The sequence below is a fragment of the Alosa pseudoharengus genome, unplaced genomic scaffold, assembly GCF_046254945.1.
Source record: "Alosa pseudoharengus isolate Yale_2024_CS ecotype anadromous, Long Island Sound unplaced genomic scaffold, YU_APseudo_1.1 YU_APseudo_1.1_scf_10, whole genome shotgun sequence".
Classification (NCBI taxonomy): Eukaryota; Metazoa; Chordata; class Actinopteri; order Clupeiformes; family Clupeidae; genus Alosa; species Alosa pseudoharengus.
The window spans coordinates 6,589,153-6,601,329 of record NW_027468565.1 but is presented as its reverse complement, the minus strand read 5'-3'; the positions used below and the strand labels follow the sequence as shown (position 1 = coordinate 6,601,329).

Genomic DNA, 12,177 nt, shown 5'->3' with positions numbered 1-12,177 from the left:
CTGATCGATTCAGGTCCCTATAGGGGTGCGCTATTGTGTGGGGACACCTGCTGAGGCTCTTAAGAGTTTATCATGTCTACCTGAGTTGTTCACAATGTTTTCTATTTATCTATAAAGAATGAAGACTTACTTATACCCAACATTCCTCATTTATCAACAATGAATATGTTGGCTAATTGTGGAAATTACTGGTATATTATTGAAAGAAAGACACCTGTTATTTTCTCTTAATAGACCGGAGGACATAGCCTACATTAGCTGTTCAGTTGTAAAACTAGCCAAAGGGCGTCTAGATTCACTGATATGCCACTGAAAAACACCACTCAAACAGCCTCAACAGATAACTTGTTTTAATTGCGTTATTTGTGGGGAAATATTTTCTTTTTACAGATATGAAAATTTAGTTATTGAATAGCCTACACCTTATTTTACCAAGGGGAGCGCTTATGAACAAAATAAATAAATAACAATAACGTGAATTGGTACTAAACCTCGCCCTTGGGTGTTCAATCTTGGCTAAACAGATAAGCCTTTGTCGAAGTTTAGATTTTGACCTTATATGAGTATCTTTTACAAACAGGTTAGCTTTGACATGCACAATTTATCAAACCAATGTTTTTACAGTGACTACAATAAAGCGGTGGGCAAATGACACGAAGATGAACTTAACTGTAGCCAGACTGACAAGTTAATTGTAGTTCAAAGTCATTTTTTCAGTGTCATCAGCCTCAAATGTATATGACAGTTTGATTAGGTTTTGCAGATACATAATAATCCTTTCTCATAATCTATAAGCAACTGAAATAATGGTGCAGCTGGCTTTTGCCTGTAAGTCTAGTGTAGATCACATGGCTTGTTAACACTATTTATCAGATAAACGTAATTTATACATAAGAGTAATAACTGACCTTGTGCACGTATGTCTATTTTCGCATATAATTACACTTTGACTCATTCATCGGTTATGATGTGCACTAATATAATAAAAACTATTTTCATATGTGTACATCTTTGTCTTTAATGATTATTAGCATTTTCATCGTGAGGCTTTAAGAATAAGAAAGCCTCGGAGCATATAGCCCGTTTGTACAGACAGGTGTCTCCCTGGACTTCACCCCCTCCCTCTACATATCACTCAGCCCACACAAAGCAGTGGCGCTGAGGCGCGTTCTCTAGAACAGAAAAAGACGCAAGGAGCATCTTCTAGCATCTTTTTTTACTTCTATTATTGCTGTTTCTTCAACCTGCCATACAACTTTTCTTCCCACGGAGATATAGCCTACGCTAAACAGGCATTTAAAGTCAATCCTCCGAACAAAAGTTGAACGAATTTCGGCAGTCGCACTCAGTTTTTCTTGACTCCCTAAAGTTTTTGCATAATCACTTCAATAAACTGAAAGGAGCATTTTTGTGTGTAAAACCATCAGATGGAAAGACATCGCTGATTGCCCTGCATACTGAAAAAAAAGAACGAGAAGACTAACGTAGGCTGCACTATTTCTGTAAGAGCGAAGATGCATCCCGCGGAAGACGAATCTACAACATATGCATTTGGTATGTGTGTGTACAGTCTTAAACGTCACAACCATTCTACTCAGTCAAATACAGATTACCGTAGCTTAAATGCTTGCTATTTTTCTCTCGGAGCGGCACATTAGCAGCCTAACTCATTGGTTGATAATTAACTGTAATCTTTATAACGCGAACCCGTGTTGGCTAAGCGAATCGCTTGTGCGCTGATTCCCCTGTGCTGTTTCCCGGCGCTTTGCGGAGTCTCTCATGAAATTGATGCACCGAAATGTTTTGAATCACGGGTAAAATAGCTGTTTTTAGAATTGATTAATAACAGTGCTGGCCCGTATTGCGGTAAAAGCGGGCTACACATGTAGCTTGTACGATTGCTTTGTGCTAAACAGCAATGAAAAGAATCTCTATAGGCTATTTATGGTGTAAAAAGTCATTACTCACCTCAAAAGTGCAAAGAAAATCCCGCACATAACAGCATCTTAATCGAAAGCATACATGTGTGTGGATACCATTTATCTTAAATAAATTACCTAAAGCAATCGGATGGGAGACGCGCTGCGCTCAGGTTGAATACTGCGAATATTGTTTTAAAAACAAAAGGCAACTAAGAAACGGGTCCATAGTCAAACACAACATTGACTACAGAAGGAAATGTAAAGCGGAGACCTACTCACGTACCCCAGCTACGTCCAAGTCAATTAGAAGGACATCTCAAAAGCATTAATCAGATTAAAATGGGCGCATGTTAGTTTGGTGTGAGAGGCGAGCAACCGAAGCAGTTTCCATTTAAGATGGCTCTTCCACATTATAGCGCGATTTGAGGCAGAAATGGTCCATACGCTAGGGGGCACCCAGATACTGTAATAGATCCCGACTTCGGCTTTTCCCTCATTGGCAGCATATGCTCTGATTTAGCACTGTAAATTTTTCAGTGGACCCAACTTTGACAGCCACGGGTGATTCTAAAAGTACTACTAGCAAGTGCTTCACAAACGCCCCGACCTACAACCTTTAGGGTACAGAGGGAGTCTACACGGGGAAGCCGGTCTTTATTTGGACGCCATTGTTTGCACTGCTTTGCAAAATCCTAGTCTAACTTGCTTTTTGGCGACTTGGAAAATCTCTATTGGCTGTGCTCGAAGGTACAGATGGGGTATTGGAATAAAAACAGTCTATTGCCTGTGTTCAAGAAAATAAAACACCAGCTACTAGCGCGCAACCATCGGGTCGCTCATACGTTCTAGATATTAATCAAAGACCTTTAATCTATTTTTTAAAGAGGCATGACTGTAATAGCCAATGCCAGTGCCAATCCATATGATGCATTCTGATGTTCATATAATTTTCGGTCAGTTTATACACACTTTATAATAAATCAAACTATGTTTCATTGGTGACCAAATTGTGCATTTTCTAATGTTGTGCTTGGTCATTTATGTGGTGCAGTTCATGATGCGCTCTATGGACGGTCAAAGCAGTATTTGACTTTGCAGGTGTGTATTGTAGTGATAGTAGGCCACTGAAAAGCAATTGATGAGAAAGTGTGGATATAGCGCAGCGTGTTCAAATACAGCTACAAAGGGGTTCATGGCTAAATAATTTCATTGTTTTTGACTCACAGCGGGCATGATAGTTTGGCATACTCAGATGTTCACCAATCACCAAAATACATATATATCAGTTAGTTATATGGCATTGGGTATAAAGCCGTTACCCTGGTAGTCCGTCCATGCGTGTGCGTTAAACAACGGAACAGGCCTAGTAAACATTAAACAATAAAATACTGATTTCAGGGAGGCATTCTTATTCTAAACATGGAACACATACCTTGTAAGAGAGCCTGTGTTGCAGTGAGTGATATGTAATATGTGATATTTCCATTTGGGCCATATTGCTTCAACATTAACTATATTGATAAACGGCTCTCATCACAATGAATCTCAGAAAGGCATGTCATTTTGTGATTTATCCAGTATATATAGGCTATCCAAGAATGTCTGAATTACAAAGGGCGAGATTGGCTAACCTATTTGTATCCATCTAATAGTGCGGAGTTTATGTCTGTTTCCTGGTGGTGCAAAACTCTCGGTAAACATTCTCAGTACTTTGCAGTAATATTATCACTTCACAGGAGTCCGGTATCATAAGTTTTGTACTCCACGTGCGTGTTAATGACAGACAGTGTTGAGGATGTGTGTTTGATCATTTTCAATCCATTATATATTGATATTGCTGTGGGGATTGTCAATTTGTAATATTTAATCATATAAGGGCTTTTATTTACACAAATGAATGAGGGGGGAACCAACCATTTAAAAAATATATTTCAGGCTGCGTTCTTACATTTTACATATAATGTGTGAAAGAATAAATGTAGAAACGGTAAGGATATTCCGAAAAAAATGAACCACACTCTCTTTAGGACCTCACGGATTCTCGACCTCCATTCCTTGCCTTGGCAAAGCACCAAGTAGCACAAGTGCCGACTAGCCAATGGGGTTCAGGGGGAGGTCCGTGAGGTCTGACCAGTCAAACACAGTCACTTTCCATATATGGCAACTCATCTCCATGGTAACGTGTTCTAAGTTGCAGCAGTCGTGTCAAAGTTCACTATATAGAGAGCTCAGTGAGCTGATCAGAGAGAAAGCATTCTGCCAGCCCAGCGCCTGCAAATCGCAATCACTTCCTAACCTCCCCCTTTTTAACATATTTGATCACTTTGATTCTCTGTTCTTCTTCTCCTTATTTTTACGCGCATGAAGGAGGTTCTATAGGTTGTGATCTTTTTGTTTTATTATCAGTCTTGCTTGCCGGAGAGTTGACTTCATATTTGACTCAAGCACAGGCTTCAGCTGCGCGCTGCTGCTAGCGCAACCTCAATTGAAGAAAAGGAAGAAGCAGCAATATTTTTGCCAGTTGTTGGTTTTCTTCAAGACTCGCACTGGAACTTAGTGTTGCTCGCTCCCTGCATACGCCAGCTGTGCGATTTTGTGCTTCGCCTCACCGCATTTCTCGAAGTCTCTGGTCTGTTTCTTAAATATCGCATTTTGTCAGCGCAATTATTTTCCATTTCCTTCATGGGTTTCCTGGATGGATGAGTGCAAGCGCCCCTGGACTTGGCCTCCAAGAGCAAGGCTGCGATTCGGCTCGTCTTCGCATCAGTTTTGACCATATGTTCGACAACGTTCCGAAAACAAAGAAATAGGCTGCACTGTCATTTTTGCGCAAGTTTCTACGGACAATTCGACTTCACATTACCGACGGTGAATTCTTTATTTTCGCCCATACCGAAAAATATCGTGAGACATTCTACAGAGACGCATCATCACGAAACCAAAAACGGAAGACAAAAAGTTTTTTAACGTTGACTGATAGATATGGCAATGGTAGTGTGGAGAGGCTCCCAGGACGATGTGGCAGAGACCCAGGGCACTCTCTCCTCGCAAGCCCAAGGAGGACTATCTCTTCCGACCCCTCAACCAGGCCAGCTGAATCTAACGGCCTCTCAGGTTGCCCCTCCGACCCCTCACACACCCGTTCAAGGACCTCCGAATAACACGGCGCAGTCTACGCCGACGAACCAGACGACGCAAAGTCAGTCGGAGAAGCAACCACAGCATATAGAATGCGTGGTTTGCGGGGACAAATCGAGCGGTAAACACTATGGTCAGTTCACTTGCGAGGGGTGCAAAAGCTTCTTTAAACGGAGCGTACGGAGGAACCTCACTTACACTTGCCGTGCCAACAGGAATTGTCCCATTGACCAGCACCATCGCAATCAGTGTCAGTACTGCCGCCTCAAAAAATGCCTGAAAGTTGGCATGAGACGGGAAGGTATTGGGATTTTATTTTTCCTTTTGATGTGTTTTGTCTATGTTTTGTGCATTGAATGAATGATGTATGCTATCGTCCCCCATATTCTCCCGACTCATCTTCCCCAGGCTGCCCGACCGGATCATGCAAAGGAACCGCCTTCATTAATGCTCTAGACGGAGCGTAGCTATCGCCTACCTCCCCTGTAGCTTTCGACTTAGTGTTTCATCCGTCAGACATTCATCTACAAGCTAAAATTAAGATATTTACCAAATTTATTACAGTAGTCGGTTTTGGTTGTTAATATAACTGTATACATCTGTATATGAATGGTAGCCTACAACTGCAGATATGCCGCGCTCTTAATGGCGAGGGGAGTGCGGGGAGACAGCGTGTTAAACACACACACGGTATCGACATCGACTGTATCTAGCCCTCCGCTCTCAGAGTGGAGCGAAGATAGTGTAAATATACACGTTGGTGTATAATATTGAATTGTACCCATAAAATAAGCAGCAAATATAGTTATTTCAAGTATATGTCCGACTCAGTTGCTAGCTAAGTAGGTTAAGGGTTAGCATCTAAGGACTGCCTTTCTTTGTGCATGAATTCAATAAGCTCATGTTGCCATACCACGTAATGTTGTACACAATTTTATTAGAGGACTAACACTTATGGTATCAATTTCCGATAATTCCCTAGATGATACAACTACCTTATCGTGTACACTCACTGGTAACATTGTCACATGTTCAATTGTTGGATTGTTTCGCGCACCACTAGGCTGTTTTTGTAATTACTGAAGGGGTCTCTCCCTAAGTAACCCATGGCAATATTCTTTCTGTAGTGTTCCTGTGTGTTAGTCTGTCTGTCAGTGCAAAAACTCAGGCTATAAAACAAGTCTGGCAATTCCAGCATGGTGATGTATTCTAATGAACAAAAACAGTCACCAATGTCAGATAATGTTCTGGGATTAGCGTATAGTATGTTGCTAAGAATTCGAGTTTAAATATATGCAGTTTCTCTTTTTACCGCAGCTGTGCAAAGGGGACGGATGCCACCCACACAGCCTCACCATGGTCAGTTCGCCTTGACAAATGGGGACCCTCTGCACTGCCATTCCTACTTATCCGGATATATCTCTCTTCTGCTGCGAGCGGAGCCCTACCCAACGTCCCGGTATGGTAGTCAGTGCATGCAACCCAACAACATCATGGGCATCGAGAACATTTGTGAACTGGCGGCCAGGATGCTCTTCAGCGCGGTAGAGTGGGCCAGGAATATCCCCTTCTTCCCAGACCTTCAGATTACAGACCAGGTTGCCCTCCTGAGGTTGACCTGGAGTGAGTTGTTTGTGCTCAATGCCGCGCAGTGCTCCATGCCGCTCCATGTGGCTCCACTTCTGGCGGCGGCTGGCCTTCACGCCTCCCCTATGTCTGCGGACAGAGTGGTGGCCTTTATGGACCACATTAGGATCTTCCAAGAACAAGTGGAAAAGCTTAAAGCTTTACACGTTGACTCTGCTGAATACAGCTGCTTAAAGGCCATCGTGCTATTCACTACAGGTAAGTTTGAAATTGTTGCGGAAATCATGTCGTATATTTTCTCTTAGATATGATACTCTGTTGATGTTTGCAAGATATTTTTCACACAGCTTATCAAACATAACTTTGTTGTACAATAGACTATAGCCTACTGTAAGTTTGAGCTGCATGCGTCTGGTAATTAAAGGAAAATTAAGACGACATCTATAAGAAAATCCCCATTAAAACAACCATTGAATAGTCCAGCGTTATGTAAAAATAGACTGATATCATTTTTAACTGAAGGGTCAAAACGGAGCGGTGTTGAGTGCTCACAAGAGTATATTAATTCAGACATTCCCTTAATTGTGAAATTAATAGCCTACAATGCTTCTATTGGTGCAGGTGACTGTAGTTCACACAACTTTGGTGCATTAAAATAGAAATATTCCATAGATTTTAAAAATATTTCAACGTAATAAGTTAATCAAAATATTATATTTTTACATTATTACGTGATTGTGCCAAATGATGCGTTGTTTGTATACAATCAGTTACTTGTATTTATGTGGAATGACAGATATAAATGATGTCACACTTAGAGGGGGAGGGGAGAAGCAGGAGGAAGGGAAGAGAGGCCTAATGTTCCATTTACACACATTTCCGCGCAACTTTCCGAGTATTTCCACTGTGGTGGTCTCAATCGTAGACTATTTTATCATTTGTATTTCTGACCGTATTAATTTAGTTATCTATCCATCATAGTCGCGGATTTTCGTGTGTAGAAGCAGGGGACAGACATTGCATTCCAAATGAGAGAGGGGCTCACAGTTCTTCCTTGTTATGTTAGGGTGATCTAGGGATTCAAGACATTTTCTGGACTCGTTCCAAAACTGGGTCATGACCCGAGCTTCCTTTCTTTATTTTTATATTGCAGACTTAAAGTAGAAACCTGCTTTTCAAAACCAACACATTGCAACCAAAGCAACGCCACAAGTACGATTGTATCCCTATTCCCTTAAACAAAAATGCTAAATGCTTCCCGGCACCAGGCGATGCATCGCAGCATACTGAATATGTCATTGCATGTTAGCTATTACTGACATAGACACAGTAACATTTATTTATGACTTATTGTCATTGTCATTACAGTAGTATCAAAACAACAGTGTTGCCTTCGAAGAAACGTTTACTGTTCATTTCAAGGAATTGTTCATTCGGAATTAGCGTGTCTGATGTATCTCTTAATCAATGAACAATGAAAAGCGTTTATGCTACATTACTGCGACGGCCATTACAGTATATGGCATAGCGCGACTGAACGCAGTGTGCCTCTCGAAGGGGGTTGCCCTTCGGTTTGTTGTCGTTCTTAAAGCGAAATCAAAAAGCAGTACAGAGGTCAGGTCAGACCTCTCTCTCTCTCTTCCAGACACACACACACACACACACGTGTGTGTGCGCCTTACTTTTTGTCAGCACCGCTGAGCACATGGAGAAATCGTTTCTCTTCATTAACTGTTTGAGGGTTAGGATAACTATTTTGTGTTGTTAACAATCAACATTTTCCACCTGAGGGGTTCATGCGACCACATATTGTAATAATCAGCAACACACGCAGCTTAAAATGTCCATTGTAATTAAAATATGAATGTATTTTCAATGTATGCTACGTCTCGAGGATGTGGGCCTAATAATTGACCCACGTCTGAACACTTGGCTATGTTAGAAGTCCTATTATATTTTGTAACAGCGCCAGTGCTTTATTTAACTACAATGTAGCCAAACTGAGAAGGAAGTTGCAATAATCAAGCTTTCAAAAATTATACGTATCTCCTACAGGGCTGGTTTGAATTACAATATTACACCAGAGGTCGGTGTTTTTGATTGCGTTGTGATTACTGTGTATGCAATGTTGGTACATGAGCGTGATGTGCTAAGAATTTGTTCTTCTTCCCTTCCAGATGCGTGCGGCCTGTCAGATGTGGCACATATAGAAAGTTTGCAAGAGAAGTCTCAGTGTGCCCTGGAGGAGTATGTTCGGAGCCAGTACCCCAACCAGCCAACTCGATTTGGGAAGTTACTACTTCGCTTGCCTTCACTGCGCACAGTCTCTTCATCGGTCATAGAGCAATTATTTTTCGTCCGATTGGTAGGTAAAACCCCCATTGAAACCCTCATCAGGGATATGTTGCTTTCGGGGAGCAGTTTTAACTGGCCTTACATGTCCATTCAGTAAGCAGAAGGAACGATCAAAGGGGCTGAGACTACACTAGTTAGCGCTTCTTTTGTAGAAGAAAACGGCTGTTACACGAGTTTACTCTCACGAAGAAAGACATTTTCATAGATGACTGTGAATTTTAGAAATGAGACATTCTGCGAACTTTCAAAAATCCAGACAAAAGCTCCAGTGTCACTCTGAACAACTTGTTCCTATCCTTTTTTGTACAAAAATGAAAAAAGGAAAAAAAAAGAGAAGAAAAGAATAAAAGGAAACACAAATGAGTGGGATTTTGATAATCCTTTGGGGAAAGCGCAGCTCGAAAGTGCATTTAAAACATGAATTTGGGAAAAAAAAACTTAGGGGAAAGAAAAGGTTTTTTTCTTTTCCAAACAACTATATTGTCCTGTGTCCATGTATCTATAGCTGTTTTGTACTTTTCTTTTGTTTCTTCTTTATGGTTCCAAACCGGCCTATGTGATTCTGTAGTATGCAGTTGTTTTTTCTCTAATTCATGACTTCCTATGAAACAGTTAAGTAATGTAAAAACGTTCTTCAAGAATTAAAACGTAATCCACAGCAATATAGGAGAAAAGGTTATGCTTAATGCTGCAAGCGCACTTACGCATTTGATGGTCCACAATGAAGACTGGCAGGGTAATTTTAATTGGGATTCAGGTTAACTTTCTGACTCACCTAAATGAATATGTTCTCTTTCTAAATGAGACAATTGTCTCAATAACGCAGGGTGTACCTGTTCATATCATTGTCGTGGTTCCTTGGACACCCGAAACACATACCGCCTGAAACTTTAATGAGACCTGAATTTTTACAGCAGTCGTCCTACAGTTTTACACTGCGTTCAGATGGATAAGCCCCTCGGTCGATCCAAAAGTATTAATCTACCTTGGTGACCAATCAGAATAGAACAAATTATTCTACCAACTCTCGATCCATCAAGGCATTAGGTTGGTAGCAGCACTGATGCAAAAAAGTGTCTTTACAAGTTGATGTCAGATTACACCTGTTAATATCAGCTGACATCTTTAAGACATGTAGAACCGATATGATAAGACATCATCGGTGAAAACAAATGCTTATTTAGGATTTAGTGAAAGAGGACGAAAGGTCAATGGTCATCACTTCTTACATTTTGAGTCTGGAATATTTTGAAGAACAGTATTATTACGACATCCCTGAATATGTCCCCCTCTACACTTCAAGCATTAAAGTGCCTGTCAAGCGCAAAAACGACTAATTTGTCATTGAAAGATATTTAGGTAGAGGCAACATCGGGAACACGGTTAGGGTGGTAAAGTCAGTCTTAAGATTGTGTATTTCACTTGAAACACAACAATTAGAAGCAGTATTGTTGTAAATATAGGTCAATTCATTTCAGTTTTCTTTATACAAAGTATATGTGATTAAGAAAAAAAAAAACTGTGGTTGCCATTTTTTTTTCGGTAATACAAATGTCTTCAAATTGAGTGGCAGAATTAGCTAGTAGCACTGAAAGTTCTGTTTGTAATGTATATACATATTACGACAAAATGTTTTTTTTTCTTTTTTTTCATGTATTTAGACTGTGAATGCATGGCCACAGGTCGCTAACCTATTTTACCTTTGATATATATAAATGTAAATGTTTTTGACTGTATAGATATAATCTGTGCATTCAGTACATTAGCCCTTGTATTTAAAAGAAGAAACAAAATCGTTCAATAATAGGCTAAGACTTAACAGGGTGAGCTGGTTTGGAGAGGGGTAGCTATTTTGATTTAGTGTTCTGCTCCTTTTTGGTCTGTAACAGATGCCTTGTGTGTGTGTGTGTGTGTGTGTGTGTGTGTATGTGTGCGTGTGCGTGTGTGTGTGCGCGCGTGTGTGCGTGTACGCGTGCATGTGTGCGTGTATGTGTGTGTAAGCTTGCAATTTCGTACTTGTTTTGAGGCTTTTCTTCAACACACAAGACACCATGTTGTGGTTGGATAAAAAGGGATCATATTGTGTAGTTGATTGAACAGTTATCCTGGGCTGTTCTCATGCCACATATGGACCAGAGAATGATACATGATTGTAATTATGAACAGTTTAAACTGACCCACGTTTTTATAAAAATATATAAAATATATTACTGCAGGGTATTGATAACGTATAGATACTTTTTTTATTATTATTATGATTATTAATTGCAAGTGATATACGTGAGTGTGTGTGGAAGTTTATAGTTGAAAACAATTCTTGTTTGTTTGTGTTAGCTTATTGTAAACAAGCATTCTGCTGTACATTTGTTCTTGGTATTAAATTATAATTTATGAATTTGAAATCAAAAAGTATTGCCTGTTTTCTCGTTTATCATCTGTCCATTCTTTTGAACGGTAACTGCCTGCATACTGGTTTTTTGGTGTGTAATTGAATGTGTGTGTGTGTGTGTGGGGGGGGGGGGGGGGGGTTGGTTTGGCACATCAAGTTACATTAGCCCTATAGGCTATGTTTTCCATCAGTGAATTTTTTTGTGCTGGATACTCATGCAATGGTATTGCAACGCTAGAGCTGTTATAGCTTAGGCATAGGCTAGGCATAGGCTACTCTCTCTCCGACTCTCTCTCTCTCTCTCTCTTTCTCTCTCTCTCTTTTCCAAACAATCAAATTAATTCAAAATCGCAAGTAGTAAAGGCGGAGGGACTACTATTTGGATATCGGGTTACTAAAGCGTAGAACCGTCACTTTGCTTGTAGTCTGCTGTGCAGGTAGCGATACGACTGAATTGGAATCGCAATGAAACGCTACACTGGACACTAGAATACATGACAAAGTGAATGCTAGAATCCCCTTGTTTCCAGTACAGGAAATGAAAAGGACCGTTCCCTTTGTTCTGCAGCTAGCCCTCTGTTTAATTCAGGCTCCAAAGTGCTGTTTTATATGTTGAATTTCGTGTTGTCTGTAATGGGAGATCAAGCGTGTGAAACCGTGCCTTTAAGCGCGCCTCTAACTTGGTGTCCTATTAGTTGAGTCAATATGGCGTCTTGCAATCCAACGCAGGCTACGGCTCCCCGGAGCAAAGCGGTGTTTCGTAATAGAAACCACATTGCTGAAGAA

General features: G+C 40.6%; 1 protein-coding gene across 2 annotated transcripts; it reads left to right on the top strand.

The window, feature by feature from the left end:
- Positions 1 to 4,146: 4,146 nt before the first annotated feature.
- nr2f2 (nuclear receptor subfamily 2, group F, member 2) lies at positions 4,147 to 11,424 on the top strand. 2 transcript variants are annotated; one of them, XM_076262361.1, is made up of 3 exons: positions 4,147 to 5,361; positions 6,378 to 6,905; positions 8,825 to 11,424. In XM_076262361.1, exons 1-3 carry the CDS (start codon positions 4,905 to 4,907, stop codon positions 9,097 to 9,099), a joined length of 1,260 nt encoding a protein of 419 aa, XP_076118476.1. In that variant the 5' UTR covers positions 4,147 to 4,904; the 3' UTR covers positions 9,100 to 11,424. The 2 variants fall into 2 exon arrangements, with proteins under 2 accessions (XP_076118476.1, XP_076118466.1); XM_076262351.1 differs by having other exon boundaries at positions 6,360 to 6,905.
- The last annotated feature ends 753 nt before the right edge of the window (positions 11,425 to 12,177 follow it).